Raw genomic sequence first — 20,385 nt, 5'->3', positions numbered from 1 at the left:
GTTTATTTCTCACACAGCATGTGCATACCACAAATTACACCCCAAAACACATTCTGCTATTACTCCCGAGTACGGTGATACCACATGTGTGAGACTTTTACACAGTGTGGCCACATACAGAGGCCCAACATGCAGGGAGCGCCATCAGGCGCTCTGGAGCACCCAGGACAATTCTGACATTTCTCTCCTACATGTAAAAATCATCATTTATTTGCTAGAAAATTACATAGAATCCCAAAACATTATATATTTTTTTTAGCAAACACCCTGGAGAATACAATGGTGGTCGTTGCAACTTTTTATCTCGCACGGTATTTGCGCAGCAATTTTTCGAATGCTTTTTTTTGGAAAAAAAACAGTTTTGTGCTTAAAAAAAAAAATTTTTGCATAATGTGAAAGATGAAGTTACACCGAGTAAATCGATACCTAACATGTCACTCTTCAAAATTGCACAGGCTCGTGGAATGGCGCCAAACGTCGCTACTTAAAAATCCCCATAGGCGACGATTTAATTTTTTTTTTTACTGGTTATATGTTTTGAGTTACAGAGGAGGTCTAGGGCTAGAATTAAAATTGTCATATTATCAGTTTATTTCTCACACAGCATATGCATACCACAAATTACACCCCAAAACACATTCTGCTATTACTCCCGGGTAGTGGCGATACCACATGTGTGAGACTTTTACACAGTGTGGCCACATACAGAGGCCCAACATACAGGGAGCGCCATCAGGCGTCCTGGAGCACCCAGGACAATTCTGACATTTCTCTCCTACATGTAAAAATCATCATTTATTTGCTAGAAAATTACATAGAATCCCAAAACATTATATATGTTTTTTTAGCAAACACCCTGGAGAATACAATGGTGGTCGTTGCAACTTTTTATCTCGCACGGTATTTGCGCAGCAATTTTTCGAATGCTTTTTTTTGGAAAAAAAAACAGTTTTGTGCTTAAAAAAAAAAAAAAACACAGTAAAGTTAGCCCAATTTTTGCATAATGTGAAAGATGAAGTTACGCTGAGTAAATAAATACCTAACATGTCACTCTTCAAAATTGCACAGGCTCGTGGAATGGCGCCAAACGTCGCTACTTAAAAATCCCCATAGGGGACGATTTAATTTTTTTTTACTGGTTATATGTTTTGAGTTGCAGAGGAGGTCTAGGGCTAGAATTATTGCTCTCGCTCTAACGTTCGCAGCGATACCTCACATGTGTGGTTTGAACACCGTTTTCATATGTGGGCGGGACTTACATATGCGTTCGCTTCTGCATGCGAGCACATGGGGACAGGGGCGCTTTAAAAAAAAAAAAAAAAATTATTGTTCATTTTACTTTATTTATTTTAGTTTGACATTTTGTTCCCCAAAAATAAATTTTTTGATCACTTTTATTCCTATTACAAGGAATGTAAACATCCCTTGTAATAGGAATATGGCATGACAGGTCCTCTTTACAGTGAGATATGGGGTCAATAAGACCCCACATCTTATCTCTAAGCTGGGAAGCCTGGAAAAAAAAAAAAAAAAGGATTCTGGATTTGATCGTATTGGCGAGTCGGTAGAAGCACCGGAGGGCGGCGGGAGGGGGGGGGGGTGTCTATGGCTGGGTATTGCAGGGTATCACCGACTATGGCTGGGTATCTCAGAGTATGGCGTTGCAGAGTATTGCGTTGCAGAGCATTGCAGGATATTGGAGGGTGTTGCAGAGCATTGCAGAGTGTTGCACGGTATTGGCGGGTGTTGCAGAGCATTGCAGGGTATTGGTGGGTGTTGCAGAGTGTTGCAGAGCATTGCAGGGTATTGGTGGGTGTTGCAGAGTGTTGCAGAGCATTGCAGAGTGTTGCAGGGTATTGGCGGGTGTTGCAGAGCGTTGCAGGGTATTGCAGAGTAATGCAGGGTATTGCAGAGTAATGCAGGGTAATGCAGAGTATTGCAGTGTAACGCAGAGTATTGCAGGGTAATGCAGAGTATTGCAGGGTATTGCAGGGTAATGCAGAGTATTGCACAGTAATGCAGAGTAATGGCAGGGTATTGAGGGGGTTACTTTTCGGTGAGCAGCGATGTGGGCACTGCAGATGCAGCCCACATCGCTGCTGACACCGATCTCTTCCCCCTCCGCTGTTCCGATCGGCACAGAGAGGGGGAGGGAGGAACCGGCGTCATAACATGACGCCGGTTTGTTTACAAGTGATCACTCCGTCATCTGACGGAGCGATCACGTGGTAAACGGCCGCTATGAGCGGCCGTTTACCGTGATTCGTGATGCGCCGGGTCCTGTGGACCCGGAGGTCACGGATGCTCTCGAGTGCGCGCCCCAGGGGGCACGCGAGAGCGGAATTCTGGGAGGACGTCATACGACGGCCTCCAAGAGTTAAGAAACCGCCCTGTAGCCGTCATTCGGCTATAGGGCGGTTGTTAAGTGGTTAACAAACATGTTATACTTACCTCCACTGTGCAAGGGTTTTGCACAGAGTGGCCCTGATCCTCCTCTTATGGGGTCCCTAAGCGGCGCTCCTGTCTCCTCCTCGCATTGACTGCCCCCTCGGAGACCTGCATTCTGAGTCCTACTGCTGCGTCCATTGACACAGACAGCAGGACCCACCCCCAGCTCCCTTGTCACTGGATTTGATTGACAGAAGCGGGAGCCAATGGCTCCCGCTGCTATCAATCTATCCAATGAGGACCCGAGACAGCGTCTGGAGCTGCTGTGCTCATCCTAGTCATTGGAACGATTGGGTTCAAGTAAGTAAAAAGGGGGGGGGGGGGTCTGGGGGACTAGTGCAGAAGGTTTTTCACCTTAATGCATAGAATGTATTAACGTGAAAAACCTTGAGGGTTTACAGCGTGAATAGAAGTGCTACAAAAATCAAGGTTGAAGAAAATAGAGCTTTATAAGTCCTTCCCTATTCTATCTTCTTACATTGCTGGTTAGAATCTTCCTTGTAAGAAAATTTCAAAGCAACGATCACAATACATTTCTTTTTATTACATTGTGGATTGGGTGTTTATTACTCACCTGCACCGATCTCTGGAAGCTCTTTACAGCTCACAAATGTTTCTTCTAGTTCCTCTTTGACTTCGACTTTGACCAAACTTCCCCTCTAAATAACATAAAATGATATAAATAATTAGAATAAAGTTTAAAAATTATATTAGTCATTGCAACACATGCACACCCCTTGCAGACCAGAGTAATGTTTCCGCTGCTGCTATAGGCCTATCTAGTCGTCCACAATTTTGTCATTACAAACAACACCAGAGCAATACACACTGTATATAAAATTTTATCAAACACATACGGCTTTCTTTATTATTTTTATATTAGATGCAACCCATGGTCCTCAGATAATATATCTAAAAGCTGAGGCTTTTTCCTGACTATATAAGTGAGTTCATAGAGGGAAATTCGTTTTTTTTCCCCCCATGCATCAGAAAGGGGTCTCTATCTATATCAAAATAAATTATTATTATTATTATATTGATTTAAAAATAAAATCCTCACAGTAACAATTTTGTTTTTTAAACAGATTTTATTTTATTTATTGCTTTTGCCATTACGTTGATACAAACCAACACAAACCAACACACATTTCTCAATCACAATAATATGTGGCACATGTACAGATCTCAACACAACTGGTTGGAGAACCGGACTCAGCATTACTGCATAAACATTAAAGTGTTACTAATCCCACACCAGTAAAATCAGTTTGTATATGCAGGAGAGCGTGCTCGTTATACTCGCTGTGCAACCTAAGGGGTTAATCCTCTGCTTTATGTAAAAAGTTTTATTCCGTCTCCTCCGATCCTTCCATTCTTTTACTGTCCCCAATCCATCTGCTGATAGTGCAGAGCCCTAGGAGGCACTCTGCACATGCTCAGTTTGCTGCGTATTTCTAGAAAGTTTTTTTTTTTGGTTGGGTTACAAGCCCGCTTTACAGTATATAACAATAGCGTCTCTGGTCTCCAAGAATCCTCATTTCCCTCAGTGTTTTATTTCATTGATTTTTCTATCTACCTGATTATCTTTAGGGATCCTGTGATGTTCCTGTTGGGAATCCCAAGAATAAAGGGGGCCATGGCATCTCTCTTGTGTATTTCCGTTGCTATAGACACCTGTAAGAAATAGACACATCGTCTCAATAAAATTAATTACATCTATAGGACTCCTAATAAAAAAATCACCCAACCGCCACACACCAGCTCAGCCCGAGCGTGAAATAGTAAACAGTTTCAGCCCGGCTCCATCCAGGCCACATACAAACGCGCTTTGCCCCACCACCAGGGCTTAGTCATGGAAGGGGTGGAACGCGTCAGTGGACATAGCCTGGATAGAGCACGGCTGAAGCCGGTTAGTAATTTACAATTCGGCTCAGCTGATATGCGGCAGTTGGATGTTTTCCAGTTGCATAGAATCAGGATGAGTTCTTTGTTCCTCCTGCACGATAGTAGGAGTCAGTGGACCTTCAGGCTGGGTTCACACTCTGTGCGGCGCGGTTCGCAGCAGGGGTACGGTATGTCCCAGTTCACCGATTTAGATCCAAATTCTTGGCTGAATTCAGACCTGAAACAAAGCCAAAGATGCACTTCTGCAGTGCGCTCAACGGTCATCCCGGAGATGTGTAAAGCGACTCCATTGAGGGCCGGTCACAATCTCCAGTCACGCAAATTGGATGAGGGAAAACCCACATCCAATTCGGACTAGTGTGAACCCAGCCCTAAGGTTGCTTTCACATCTGATAGTGTTTTATGAAGTGATTTCGTGCATGATTTTGGTCTGTATATGTGCATTTTTATACACAGTTTTTGAGCTTTGGCATTTTTTATTAGCCAATAGAGAAAAATCATCATCTGTTGCATAATTTGTTGCTAGTTTTTTGCTAGGTTTTTCAGCTTTTTTTTAGCTTTTCCACCAGCCTTTATTTTTTTGTATTATTCTTATTTAATTTTTTTTAAGGGGCTGTTAGGGTAAGGAGTTAGAGTTTGCGTTTGGGGGTTAATATTTTATTTATTGTTGTATGTATTTTTTTATGGTTAGGGTGTTAATAATATTGCTACTTCTACTAATAATAAATGTAAAATAAAATGAAAATAATCATAAATAATAAATGAATAGTATGTAATAATAAATAAGCACATACTGCACATACATACATGCATACCGAATTAACCCCTAACCTTAACACCCCAGCTCTATTTTTTTAACGTTAGGGGGTAAATATTAAACATTATTAAATATTATGAATTAATTTTATTTATGATGATTTTTAGAGATTATAAATAATAATAATATTTATATATATTTTTTTTTTTTTTTTTTTTTTTTAAGTGATACTAAAGTCTTTTTTTGTTGTTGTTAACCACTTCCCGGAGGAGGAACCCACGCAGTTTTTATTTTTTAATTTGGCGTGGAGTTCGGCAGAATGCCACGGGCAGGCAAATGGGCGTACCTGCACATCCCTTTAAATTTGCCGCGTGTCGGTTGGGACCCCAGCGAGTCCGGTTGCGGGTCCCGCGGACTCAATCCCGCGGGCATACCCGCGATCGTCTGACGGGGTGGCTGAACTAGGAGATGCCGTTGTAAACAGCATCTCCCAGTTCTGCCTAGCAACAAGTGACGCTGATTTCTGCTCCATGTGATTGGAGCAGAGATCAGTGTTCACTAATAGAAAGCCCAGCCCCCAACAGTTATTAACACGCCCCTAGGAACACTTAACCCCTACACTGTCATCCACTGGTTAACCCCTTCACTGCCAGTGTCATTTACACAGGAATCACTTCATTTGTATAGCACTGATTGCTGCATAAATGACAATGGTCCCAAAAATGTGTCAAAAATGTCCGATGTGTCCGCCATAATGTCGCAGTCACAATAAAAAAAAAAAAAAAAAAAAAAAATTTTATATATTTTTGGGGGATATTTATTAGATGAAAAAGTAAAAAAATAATGTGTGTTTTTTTTTCAAAATTGTCGCTCTATTTTTGTTTATAGCGCAAAAAAATAAAAACTGCAGGGGGAAAAAAGGACGTGAATTTTGTTTGGGAGCCACGTCACACGACCGCGCAATTGACAGTTAAAGCGACGCAGTGACGAATCGCAAAAAGTGGTCTGGTCTTAAGCCAGCAAAATGGCCCGGGGCTTAAGTGGTTAAAAAACAAACATGTTATACTTACCTGCTCTGTGCAATGGATTTGCACAGAGCAGCCTAGATCCTTCACTTCTTGGGTCCCTCTGCAGTACTCCTGGTCCCTCTCTTCTGTTGCGTGTCCCCACAGCAAGCAGCTTGCTATGGGGGCACCCGAGCCCAGCCACAGAAAACGTTGGATATTCAGACACTCTCTCTCCTCATTGGCTCACTGACTTTGACAGCAAAGGGAGCCAATGGTGCTTTGCTGCTGCCTCAACCAATAAGAAGGGAGAGTCCCAGGCAGTCAAGTCTCCCCTGCAACATCTCTGGATCAAGATGGGGCTCAGGTAAGTATTAGGGGGGCTACTGCACAAGGAAGGCCAATCTAAGATACAAGAAAAGCTCCAGAACTTTGAGCTTCAGGCATTTGGCTTCAGGCAAATTGTAGCGAGGATGTAAACCATCTCCAGAGAGAATAATTGATTTTTTTTCCAGTGTTTTGGAGCTGCGAGCTTCAAGCTACAAAATGCTGACGTGTGAATGGGGCCTTAAGACGCATGTCTAGAGCAGCACCCCAACCTATGCATGGTCACATCTATAAGACTGTTATAAGGATTGAGCACCAATCGTAACTACAAATCAATAGAGAAGACCCAATGCAGAAAGCAAGAGAATACTGTCCAATAAGGATGAGCTCTGGCGTGTTCACACAGCCCACGTGCAGAGCCTGCCAGGAGGTCGGCACTGCACAGCATTAATCACAGGCAGTGAGACATTGTCCCAATGCACGGCTGCAGAGATCGGGAAATGTCTCGCTGCCTGAGATTAGCGCAGTGCCGACTTCCTGGCGGGCTCTGCACGTGGGGCTTGTGAACACGCCTGAGCTCATCCTTACTGTCCAATCAGAACGAAATCTGAGGGATGCCTTCAGCAGTAATGTGGGATGACATGCCTCAAAAATTCTAAAGATGTATAATATCCACTTGAAGACCAGGCCTATTCTGACACTTTTTAAAAAAAAAATTTTTGCAAGAAAGTTACTTTAAACCCCCAAACACATACATACATATTTATATATATATATATATATATATATATATATATATATATATATATATATATATATATATATATAGCAAAGGTCCTAGAGAATAAAATGGTGGACGTTACAATTTTTTATGTCACACAGTATTTTCGCAGTAGTTTTCCAAACGCAATTTATTTGGAAAAAAAAATACACTTTTACGATTTTTAATGCACACAAACACAATATAACCAGTTCAGCTCTTTGGGCATAGCCGGCGCTGCCGGTCAAGGGAAGAGATTGCAGTGGGACAGAGGAAATCCATGCGTCAATCTCACATACAAACAGTGAAACCGGAAGGGAGGTCACTTCCGGTTACAGATGCACCCTTTGCTGGCCAGCACAGTCAGGGGACACTTCTAACCAAGTCAATTGGTGCTTGGTTGGATGGTGTGAGGGGCAGGGGCCTATTAGACCCCTAATGTCTCATAAAGAGTACCTGTCACCTACCTAATGCTATCACACAGGGGTTCATTAAAGTGGTTGTAAACCCACTTTGGTAAAAAATAAAAATAACACCTGCAAGACAAAAGGCATAATGAGCTAGTATGCATAGCACACTAGCTCATTATGTAATACTCACCTAGAATCGAAGCCCCCGCTGAGGTGCCCGACACAGCACCGGCTGGCGACATGTTGTCCCAGAGTTACTTCCGGGTATCGCGGCTCCGGTGCTGTGATTGGCCGAAGCTGCGATGACGTCACTCCCGCGTATGGACGTGGGAGCCGGCAGTCACGGCATGGCCTCCTTTAGAAACGGCATGATCGCAGTTTCTAAAGTGCACCAGCACCATTGTCTACGGCGCATGTGCCATAGACATCGGTGCACACGTCTCTTTTGTAAATATCCCCTAAACCGTCGAGGTTTAGGAGATATTTCCAGCACCTACAGGTAAGTCTTAATCTAGGCTTACCTGTAGGTAAAATTGGTTGTACAACCACTTTAACCCCTTGTTATAGCAATCAAGTAAAAATAAATATAAAAATAAAATAAGACAGTTTAAAAAAAAAAAATTATAATAAAATGTCTTATAATAAAAAAGAAAAATTGCTGAAAACCCTCGTAGCCCTGCACACACGCAAGGCCAGGGTGTGCACATTCATGTAAACCGCAGTGTGTGAAATTTCGCCCCAAACATCAGAGTGAGAATAATTCTATCTCAAAAGCTACTAGTTAACTCTAAACTGATTAGCCTAGGTTCAGACTAGTGCAATCTCAGACATCAAATGTGATTCGCATCCGCACCACAGGTGCCGATCACATGCGGTGTCTAAACAATGCGAGTTCAGAATCATTTAGTTGTATGGCTGAACTCACATTGGATTCACACAGAAAAAGGTGCAGGGAATAGTTTTTCCCCGCACTACCCATTCGATCTGATTCCTGTGCAAATCCAGAGTTTGCACTGCGATCCGTGAACCGTTCTTGGGTGTCATTAACATTGTATTGACACCAGCAGTGGTTCGCAGAGGGCAGTGTGAACTGCCTGCGGGAGAGAAGCGTCGCGGAAGGGCCCTGGAATTGCGTTTGTTCCTGCATCGCACTAGTCTGAACCTAGGCTCAAAGCGTCACCTATAGGGATTTTTGGGCACCATAGTTTTTGGCTATATTGTGGGCGCACGCAATTTTAAGACACAGAATGTTTGGTATCTATTTATTCAATGCAACCTTCTCTTTTATATTTTTTACCAAAACTTGGTATTATATGGTGTGGTTTTGCACTAAAATGTATTTTTATATTTTTTCCCTGAAAATTTGCGTTTAATAAACAGTTGTGCAAATATCATGTGAAACACAAATTTGCAACTATCACCTTTTTATTCTACAGGGCCTTTGCTTTCAGAAAATTTATAATGTTCTGCAGGCTTAATCAATTTTATTGCCAAAAATGTACATTTTTACACGTATATGCAAAAAATAAAAGTAAATAGATACTTAAAATATCACTCTTGTGGAACGGCGCCAAATGATGGTACTTAAAAGTCTCCATAAGTGACGCTTTGTAAGCCTTTACAGGTTACCAGTTTAGAGTTTCACAGGAGGTCTGGTCCTAAAATGATTGCTCTCGCTATAACATTCAAGGCAACACTTCACATGCATGGTGCGAACACCGTTTACTGAGGCGTGCACGACCTACATATGCATTCACCTCTGCTGAGCAAATAGATACCCAACATGTCATGCTTTAGAATTGCGCATGCTCGTGGATTGGTGACAAACTATAGTACTTAAAAATCTCCATAAATGACGCTTTAAACATTTTTACAGGTCACCATTTTAGAGGTACAGAGGTCTAGTGCTAGAATTATTGCTCTTGCTATAAAGTTTGCAGCGATACCTCACATGTGTGGTGGGAACACTGTTTACATATGCACAAGTGACCTAAGTTTTTTCTTTTTTTATCACTTTTAGACCTATTACAAGAAATGTAAACATCCCTTGCAATAGAAATAAAGTATGACAGGTCCTCTTTATGGAGACTTCTGGAGTCTACAAGACCCCAGATCTCTCCTCTACCCTTGAAAGCATGAGAAAAAAAAATAAAGTGTTTACATCTGCCCTAACAGAAGTGAGGAAAATGCTCATTCTAGACCTAGACTATAGAGGTTATCAGAGATGATCCAATCTCCAAACACCTCTATTGTAAGCCAGTACAACCACCGAATCAGATCCCAGGCTCCCCGCTGGGATGGGAGAGCCTGGAGAGGCACAGGATGGCGGCGAGATTGGGGGGCCTTCCAGCGTCTGTAAAAGTAATCCAGCAGTTAATTAGCCACTAGCATTGTTTTTACTTTGTACAGCATCGCTGATCATAACCACATTATAATCAGTTGGAGTCAATCATGAACATGTACGTGATTTGGCGGCAAGTGGGTATACTGTATAAATGAGATTCTGGCTCAACCACTACTGAGCTTCCATATTGCCAAGGTCAAATCAGTTTCATGGAGATCACTGGCTCTGGTCTGCTCTCACCGGACAGAGAACTCCAAAGGGCTCTTTTACAGAAACCTGACTAGTCTGACAAAACAAATAGCATGTAGTTACTATGGGAGACTGCACTTACATCTGTTGCATCTTTATTACTCACCTGCTGTAATCTCCATAGGATTTTCCTCCTCTTTAATCTTCACATGTCCGTCTTTCTTCTCAACTTTGATATTTCTCTGAATCCCTCTGGTCTTTCCGGGGTCTGTGAATAAAGATGATCTCTAAAGAATTCTGTGCAACTGAGTAGTAATTAAAAAATGAGAATATGAGACTCTTTTGGATTTAGTGTTAATTCCTCACCTGTGCTGATCTCTACAGGAACTTCCTCCACTTTAATCCTCACACATCCTTCGTCCTCCTCCTCAGCTTTGACGTCTCTCTGAGTCTCTCTGGGGTCTGTGAATAAAGATGAGAGTGAAGCCCCCTGTACTGAGATATATGAGAGACCCCAGAGAGTGTGTGTGGGGGGAGACTGGTCACGTCTCTTGGCTGGTAACACACAATGACATGATGTGAGGAGGAGATCCGGAGTCTAATAGAGGCTGATGGCTCCTGACTCCCCCACTGGGCACATACTGTCTTCCCATTACTGTCTACTGACAGAGGAGGGGGGAGGAGAAGAGATTGTTGTAGTGACTGAACAAGGAGAATCTGGGACTCTTCTCTAGATTAAGAGTTTATTTCTCACCTGTGCTGATTTCTGGAGGGGTTTCCTCCTCCATATGCAACTCATTGACCTTCACATATGGTTCTTCATCTTCAATTTTAACAACAATCAGACCCTCAACCTAAGTAAGATAGACAATACATAATAACTCCTTTTATCAATAGATCAATTTACAATATCAACAAAGTAAAGCTTTACTAGTCTATCTGCCCTAAATCTGGCCAAAAATGTGTCTCTACGATCCTTAGTTTTGCTTACCTGATCCTCCTGTGTGGAGAACCGGGAATACAGAGGGTGGGGACATCTCTCTGGTCGGTTCCCATTACTGGATCCATCTGTAGGAAACATACACACTGACTGAATACATTGTTTCTATGTCTTTATTCTTTATATCTGAGGATGTGTATATCTAGGTCAGGGGTCTCAAACTGGTGGCCCTCCAGCTGTTGCAAAACTACAAGTCCCATCATGCCTCTGCCTGTGGGAGTCATGCTTGTAACTGTCAGGCTTGCAATGGCTCGTGGGACTTGTAGTTTTGCAACAACTGGAGGGCCGCTAGTTTGAGACCCCTGATCTAGGTGGATCTTTAATACTGTTCTCTCATTTACAAGAAATTAAAGTCTGCTCTTACCCGGTGAAGTGAGGGGCGGCCGGTGCTCCATCATGATGTCCTTGTAGAGATCCTTGCGTCCTTCGAATTATTGCAAACTTGTTTATATGCCTGAGCATGTACACAGAAATATGTTGCTTTAGAATACAATTAGATAAAGCTGCAAACAAAAAGATCAAAACTATTAAAAAAAACAAACAACATTAAAAAGGGGTTGTAAATCCTCATGGTTTTTCACCTTAATGCATTAAGGTAAAAAAAAAAAAAAAAACCTTCTGTAGTGCTGCCAGTTGGCCATACGCTAGGCATGACAAAGGGTCGGCCATACGCTAGGCATGGCGGCCGGTCGGCCATACAACAGGCATGGCGGCCGGTCGGCCATACAACAGGCATGGCGGCCGGTCGGCCATACAACAGGCATGGCGGCCGGTCGGCCATACAACAGGCATGACGGCCATACAGTAGGGATGACGGCCGGTCGGCCATACAGTAGGCATAACGGCCGGTTGGCCATACAGTAGGCATAACGGCCGGTTGGCCATACAGTAGGCATGACAAAGGTTTGGCCATACGGTAGGCATGACAAAGGTTTGGCCATACAGTGGACATGACAAAGGGTTGGCCATACACTAGGCATGACAAGAATGACCATACGCTAGGCATGACAAGAATGAAATTAAACACCTCTCCTCCATATCAATTGTTTGGTATTATTTTATAAACTGTCAGAGGTTGACTTGCAGTGGAGAGGGATAGTGTGAATAAAAAACGCAACACAATTGTGCTGAGTTGTTCACATGTCTGGAGGCTCCGACGCTTCAATTGAACCAGTCAAGAGCCAATCGCCAATCCATGGCTAGAAACCCTCACACACAGATCGATCATGATCGGTTTTAAACTATAATCAATAGTACACAAAATTATCATCATATTATGATTATGGATGCATGTTAAAAAACAGATGAATTAATAAAGGGTGTGATACCTTATTAGACATATGAAAAACCCATAGTACATTATGAAAGCACACATTATAGGTAAAATCATTATTCATTAAGAACAAATCTAGATCAGATGCAGTACTCTTCGGCTGTATATCCTGGATGGCACCCAGACATATGAGTATTATAAGTACCCCATAACCAACTGAAAAAGTTTACCTATATGTATATGTTCAAAGACACTACACACAAACAGGCGGCCCAGATCATTATGTCTGTATCTGTAAAGGTGTGGGTGTTACTCAACTGCGTCATACAGATGCCATGAAAAGAAGAGAAAAGAAATAGCCGAACAAGACAAATTTATAAGAATAAAACTAAAAAGTAAAAAATGAAAAAAAGACGAGGAGGAAAAGGAGAGAAAAGGAGGAAATAGGAAATTGCAGGATCCTTACTGGCAATGAAATAATTGCTTCAACAGAAGTCTGGAAGCGTAAAAGGCACAAAGTTGAACTTGAGAGAAAAGAAGAACCAGCCAAATCTTTCTTGATAAACTCCAAAACACACACTATCTTAATTATAATGTCTCAGAAAAAGCCATCTATATGTAGGAGATTGTAAAAAAACAAAAGTAAATAAAGATCTCAATCAACCTAAGAGTGTGCATGTGTCTATATGGACACCCATGTACTATCCCCAATGATGACAGCCAAGAAAGCGAATAAATAACGTTTAATGTAAAAATAAATGTATTGATTTTGGGGACATACCAAGGTATCGGTAAGGGTGCAGTGCATGAGAGGATGAAAAGGAATGTGGGCATATTTGGTATAAACATCACAATTAAAGCGCGATCGACGATCGCCGTGTGCGTACACACGCACAAACATCCCATCTCAGGGTGCGCCAGCACATGCACCCATACAGCGGCCCCAACACAAAGATACAAATGAAAAATTATCATCCAATATGTGAACATATCAACCTGGGTGCATACATGGGTATCCATAGCGACACAGCACAAAAGTGGCTGTAGAGATGTTTAGGTTGGTATAATGTGTCATATTAAAGCTTACATGAAGGGGGGGGGGGGGCAACAAATTTATAACTATCCTGTACCTCATGTATAGATTCCACCCTATTTAAAGAAAAAAGAAAAAACATATAGCGATCAATCGTAGTAATATGAAACATCCCATTCAAAATTTAATGCTGACGGAATTCTGGTTTCCTTAAAAGAATATCCAGAATACCTCGCACCTACAGAGTATATGAAACCTGTCCCCCCCCCCCCCCCCCTCGTTTGGGGGTGACTATTTTCTCAATGCCTTGTATAAAAAGGCTTGAAACATCTTTATGATGTACTGTGTTCCAATGTTTAGCTACATTGGTGGACTTGTTTTTCTCGATATCATAAAGATGATCGTATAATCGATCTTTGAGTCTGCGTGTGGTACGTCCTACATACTGGACATGAAAGGAGATACAGGTGATAATGTAGACCAAGAAATTGGTATTGCAATTGATAAAAGATGTAATGTCTGCATTTCTATTATTAGTGCAGGATGTGCAAGTCAACCTCTGACAGTTTATATAAATAATACCAAACAATTGATATGGAGGAGAGGTGTTTAAAGCGGAGGTCCACCCTAAAGTGGACCTTGCGCTCATTGGAATCCTCCCCCCTCTGGCGCCACAATTGGCACCTTTCAGGGGAGAGGGGGTGCAGGTACCTGTACAGTACAGGTATCTGCACCCATTTCCGGCATAGATTCTGCAGAAGGTACGCCCCTTTCCGCAGAATCTACGCCCCTTTCCGAAAGTCCTGCTGGGAAACACATGGATCCCAGAGACAGCGGAGACCATCCTTATTGCGCAGCGCGACTCGCGCATGCGCAGTAGGGAACCGGGAAATGAAGCCGAAAGGCTCCACTTCCTGATTCCCATACCCGAGAGACGATCGAGAGATCGGCTTTGGGTGCCGACATCGCGGGCGCGCTGGACAGGTAAGTGTCACTATTTTAAAAGTCAGCAGCTGCAGTATTTGTAGCTGCTGGCTTTTAAAAAAAAATAAAAAAAAAAAAAAAAAAAAACTGCGGACTCCCGGCGGACTCCCGCTTTAACTTTATTCTAGGGCTAATAAACTTTCCTATTTTTCATACAAAACTTAGTCTCATTAGGTCTTCATATAACCATAGATGAGCTTTTTCCAATTTCTAGATGCATACGCTATTTATTCCCCCTTTTTTATCTTTTGATACACATTCATATTCCACATTCACACCTATATTCAGTTTTCACACTTATTTTTTGTTTTTGTTTTACTCACTTGACATCACACACACCCAATCCACTCACATCCTATTTTATGCACACTTAGTTTCTATTCGGTTTCCGGCATATATTTTTATCACTCACTCTCATATTTTAATTTTTATCTACATGACATCACACACACAATTTCACTCACATCTTTTAACTCTTCATAGTTTTTGTTTCATGCACACGACATCATACACACCATTTCACTCACACATTTTTCATTTCTTAAGCTCTTTTTCATTTTTTTGTTGTACTTTTCAGTTCCCCCTTTTTTTTCCTTTTTATTTTTTTTATTTTTAGCTTTTTCCTTTTTTTTTTCTCATCACTTTTTCCGCCATATCTTCATTTATTTATTATTTTTTCACTTTTTCTTCCCATCCTGTTTTCTATCATTCATTATTAGTTGGGTGTGGGGTTCACACGTGTGGAGACACCAGGTTAATGAATCACTGGTGGTTATGGTCACTTAAGCCTTAATTACATCATCACATGATGACACTCATTTAATATATATGTTTTTTTGTTTAGAGCAATAACTAGCTATGAATAAGCGCTAATTTCAGCGTGAAACGCGTCAGTTTGTTGCTCTATTTTCCTTATCCCTTTGCTGTTGTGATCTGTATGATGTGAAGATTTTTTTTAAGTGGAAACAATAAAAAGGCATTACTTATTTTACCTGATCCGGAGTGCGGCTATCCAGAGTTTTTCTGTTCCTCTACATACGCTAGGCATGACAAAGGATTGGCCATACGCTAGGCATGACAAAGGGTTGGCCATACACTAGGCATGACCAAGGGTTGGCCATACACTAGGCATGACAAAGGGTTGGCCATAAGGTAGGCATGACGGGTGATGGGTAATACGGTAGGCGCGACGGCCAGTCAGCCATACAGTAAGGCATACAGCAGGCATGACAGCCGGTTGGCCATACAGTAGGCGTGACAAGTTGTTGACTATACAGTAGGTGTGACAGCCGGTTGGCGATACGGGGGGCATGACAAATGGTTGGCCATACGGGGGGCATGACAAATGGTTGGCCATACGGGGGGCATGACAAATGGTTGGCCATACGGGGGGGCATGACAAATGGTTGGCCATACGGGGGGGCATGACAAATGGTTGGCCATACGGGGGGGCATGACAAATGGTTGGCCATACGGGGGGGGGGCATGACAAATGGTTGGCCATACGGGGGGGGCATGACAAATGGTTGGCCATACGGGGGGGGCATGACAAATGGTTGGCCATACGGGGGGGGCATGACAAATGGTTGGCCATACGGGGGGGGCATGACAAATGGTTGGCCATACGGGGGGGGCATGACAAATGGTTGGCCATACGGGGGGGGCATGACAAATGGTTGGCCATACGGAGGGGCATGACAAATGGTTGGCCATACGGAGGGGCATGACAAATGGTTGGCCATACGGAGGGGCATGACAAATGGTTGGCCATACGGAGGGGCATGACAAATGGTTGGCCATACGGAGGGGCATGACAAATGGTTGGCCATACGGGGGGGGGCATGACAAATGGTTGGCCATACGGGGGGGCATGACAAATGGTTGGCCATACGGGGGGGGCATGACAACTGGTTGGCCATACGGGGGGGCATGACAACTGGTTGGCCATACGGGGGGGGGGGGCATGACAACTGGTTGGCCATACGGGGGGCATGACAACTGGTTGGCCATACGGGGGGGGCATGACAACTGGTTGGCCATACGGGGGGCATGACAAATGGTTGGCCATACGGGGGGCATGACAAAGGGTTGGCCATACGCGGGGCATGACAAAGGGTTGGCCATACGCTAGGCATGACAAAGGGTTGCCCATACGCTAGGCATGACAAAGGGTTGGCCATACGCTAGGCATGACAAAGGGTTGGCCATACGCTAGGCATGACAAAGGGTTGGCCATACGCTAGGCATGACAAAGGGTTGGCCATACGCTAGGCATGACAAAGAGTTGGCCATACGCTAGGCATGACAAAGGGTTGGCCATACGCTAGGCATGACAAAGGGTTGGCCATACGCTAGGCATGACAAATGGTTGGCCATACGGTGGGCATGACAAATGGTTGGCCATACGGTGGGCATGACAAAGGGTTGGCCATACGGTGGTCATGACAAAGGGTTGGTCATACGGTAGGCATGACAAAGGGTTAGCCATACGGTAAGCGCGACAAAGGGTTAGCCATACGGTAGGCGCGACAAAGGGTTGGCCATTCGGGGGGCATGACAAATGGTTGGCCATACGGGGGGCATGACAAATGGTTGGCCATACGGGGGGGCATGACAAATGGTTGGCCATACGGGGGGGCATGACAAATGGTTGGCCATACGGGGGGCATGACAAATGGTTGGCCATACGGGGGGGGCATGACAAAGGGTTGGCCATACGCTAGGCATGACAAAGGGTTGGCCATACGCTAGGCATGACAAAGGGTTGGCCATACGCTAGGCATGACAAAGGGTTGGCCATACGCTAGGCATGACAAAGGGTTGGCCATACGCTAGGCATGACAAAGGGTTGGCCATACGCTAGGCATGACAAAGGGTTGGCCATACGCTAGGCATGACAAAGGGTTGGCCATACGCTAGGCATGACAAAGGGTTAGCCATACGCTAGGCATGACAAAGGGTTAGCCATACGGGGGGGCATGACAAATGGTTGGCCATACGGGGGGGCATGACAAATGGTTGGCCATACGGGGGGCATGACAAATGGTTGGCCATACGGGGGGGCATGACAAATGGTTGGCCATACGGGGGGCATGACAAATGGTTGGCCATACGGGGGGCATGACAAATGGTTGGCCATACGGGGGGGCATGACAAAGGGTTGGCCATACGGGGGGGCATGACAAATGGTTGGCCATACGGGGGGCATGACAAATGGTTGGCCATACGGGGGGGGCATGACAAAGGGTTGGCCATACGCTAGGCATGACAAAGGGTTGGCCATACGCTAGGCATGACAAAGGGTTGGCCATACGCTAGGCATGACAAAGGGTTGGCCATACGCTAGGCATGACAAAGGGTTGGCCATACGCTAGGCATGACAAAGGGTTGGCCATACGCTAGGCATGACAAAGGGTTGGCCATACGCTAGGCATGACAAAGGGTTAGCCATACGCTAGGCATGACAAAGGGTTAGCCATACGCTAGGCATGACAAAGGGTTAGCCATACGCTAGGCATGACAAAGAGTTGGCCATACGCTAGGCATGACAAAGGGTTGGCCATACGCTAGGCATGACAAAGGGTTGGCCATACGCTAGGCATGACAAAGGGTTGGCCATACGCTAGGCATGACAAAGGGTTGGCCATACGCTAGGCATGACAAAGGGTTGGCCATACGCTAGGCATGACAAAGGGTTGGCCATACGCTAGGCATGGCAAAGGGTTGGCCATACGCTAGGCATGACAAAGGGTTGGCCATACTCTAGGCATGACAAAGGGTTAGCCATACGCTAGGCATGACAAAGGGTTAGCCATACGCTAGGCATGACAAAGAGTTGGCCATACGCTAGGCATGACAAAGGGTTGGCCATACGCTAGGCATGACAAAGGGTTGGCCATACGCTAGGCATGACAAAGGGTTGGCCATACGCTAGGCATGACAAAGGGTTGGCCATACGCTAGGCATGACAAAGGGTTGGCCATACGCTAGGCATGGCAAAGGGTTGGCCATACGCTAGGCATGGCAAAGGGTTGGCCATACGCTAGGCATGACAAAGGGTTGGCCATACGCTAGGCATGACAAAGGGTTAGCCATACGCTAGGCATGACAAAGGGTTGGCCATACGCTAGGCATGACAAAGGGTTAGCCATACGCTAGGCATGACAAAGGGTTAGCCATACGCTAGGCATGACAAAGAGTTGGCCATACGCTAGGCATGACAAAGGGTTGGCCATACGCTAGGCATGACAAAGGGTTGGCCATACGCTAGGCATGACAAAGGGTTGGCCATACGCTAGGCATGACAAAGGGTTGGCCATACGCTAGGCATGACAAAGGGTTGGCCATACGCTAGGCATGACAAAGGGTTGGCCATACGCTAGGCATGACAAAGGGTTGGCCATACGCTAGGCATGACAAAGGGTTGGCCATACGCTAGGCATGACAAAGGGTTGGCCATACGCTAGGCATGACAAAGGGTTGGCCATACGCTAGGCATGACAAAGGGTTGGCCATACGCTAGGCATGACAAAGGGTTGGCCATACGCTAGGCATGGCAAAGGGTTGGCCATACGCTAGGCATGACAAAGGGTTGGCCATAAGGTAGGCATGACAAAGGGTTGGCCATAAGGTAGGCATGACGGATGATGGGTAATACGGTAGGCGCGACGGCCAGTCAGCCATACAGCAGGCATGACAGGCCGGTTGGCCATACAGTAGGCGTGACAAGTTGTTGACTATGCGGTAGGCGCGACGGCCGGTTTGGCCATGCGGTAGGCGCGACGGCCGGTTTGGCCATGCGGTAGGCGCGACGGCCGGTTTGGCCATGCGGTAGGCGCGACGGCCGGTTTGGCCATGCGGTAGGCGCGACGGCCGGTTTGGCCATGCGGTAGGCGCGACGGCCGGTTTGGCCATGCGGTAGGCGTGACGGCCGGTTGGCCATACGGTAGGCGTGACGGCCGGTTGGCCATACGGTAGGTGTGACGGCCAGTTGGCATTACAGTAGGTGTGACAAATGGTTGACCATGCGGTGGGCGTGACAAATGGTTGAACATGAGGAAGGCGCGAAGGACGTGCAGTCAGTGAACTCAATGGTTACACAATCTCTTCGAAAAGTACATACTATCCCAGAGATACTCTCTGTACGACCCAAAATTTCCTGACTTATGCAAATCATGCCACAAGAGAACGATTTTTGAATCACCACAAAGCATATATTTTGAATGAACTTTTACCTCCCAACTGACAGAGTAATGATCAATTGTATTTGTTACTTGGTATACTTCTAAAAGGAACAGATTGTGGTATTGCAGAGATTACAACCCCAGCAAAGCTCCCCATCTGATTTCTACACATCAGAGGAATATGAGGATTTGCTGAGTTGACATGATGCCCCCCCATTCACTCCACAGAGTGCTGGCACCCCCTTCTCTCGTAATAAGAATATTAGTAGTAGTATTACCTCCTCCTCACCGCTCGGACAATCTCCAACCTGCCAGCTTCAACAGCTGCGGGGAAGAGAAGAAAATTCTCCTATTTCCTAATTTCTTCAATTTAGCTACAAAAAAATGGCCGCTAAGCTTCACTGTCCCCGCCTGGTGGTTCATTCTGCGCGCGCGCGTCACCACAGCAACCAGACAACAGCTGTTCTACTCTGACAGATGCCTGTGTTCTGTACGGTGAAACGTACTCAGGAACATCGTTGTACTTTCATCGACCGCTAGAGGGCAAACTAAAACAGAATATTATTTTCATTCAAGCGCAGCAGCGGCCATTTTCTTGTAGTCCAAATATTGTTAAAATAATAATTCAAAATTGAAATAAGTATATTGTAATTGTATAAAATGAATTATTAGTTGCAAGTTGTATGTTTATATTAAGAGATAAGAGAGTGCTGACCTGAAGGCAGAAGCTATTTTGTTGTAGACCAGATGAGAAATGGAGCAGGTCTG

The 20,385-nt window shown here is 44.6% G+C and overlaps 1 protein-coding gene across 2 annotated transcripts in view; it reads right to left on the bottom strand.

The window, feature by feature from the left end:
* The window catches only part of LOC143957058 (uncharacterized), a 28,348-nt gene extending 8,315 nt beyond the window's left edge, over positions 1–20,033 (bottom strand). The window contains exons 1-8 of one of the 2 annotated variants that reach the window (XM_077467195.1): positions 19,896–20,033; positions 11,509–11,598; positions 11,136–11,212; positions 10,899–10,998; positions 10,511–10,606; positions 10,311–10,412; positions 4,025–4,122; positions 3,023–3,107 (exon numbers count right to left, since the gene is read on the bottom strand). In XM_077467195.1, coding sequence (XP_077323321.1) covers positions 3,023–3,107; positions 4,025–4,122; positions 10,311–10,412; positions 10,511–10,606; positions 10,899–10,998; positions 11,136–11,212; positions 11,509–11,542 — 592 coding nt within the window. In that variant the 5' untranslated portion in view covers positions 11,543–11,598; positions 19,896–20,033. Of the gene's footprint in view, positions 1–3,022; positions 3,108–4,024; positions 4,123–10,310; positions 10,413–10,510; positions 10,607–10,898; positions 10,999–11,135; positions 11,213–11,508; positions 11,648–19,895 lie in introns of both variants that reach the window. The other variant, XM_077467196.1, reaches the window with a different exon arrangement.
* Positions 20,034–20,385: the final 352 nt, after the last annotated feature.

Source organism: Lithobates pipiens, unplaced genomic scaffold (assembly GCF_037356315.1).
Source record: "Lithobates pipiens isolate NorthernLeopardFrog02 unplaced genomic scaffold, aLitPip1_a1.2 Scaffold_51, whole genome shotgun sequence".
NCBI lineage: Eukaryota > Metazoa > Chordata > Amphibia > Anura > Ranidae > Lithobates > Lithobates pipiens.
This window is presented reverse-complemented; position numbering and strand designations above follow the sequence as displayed.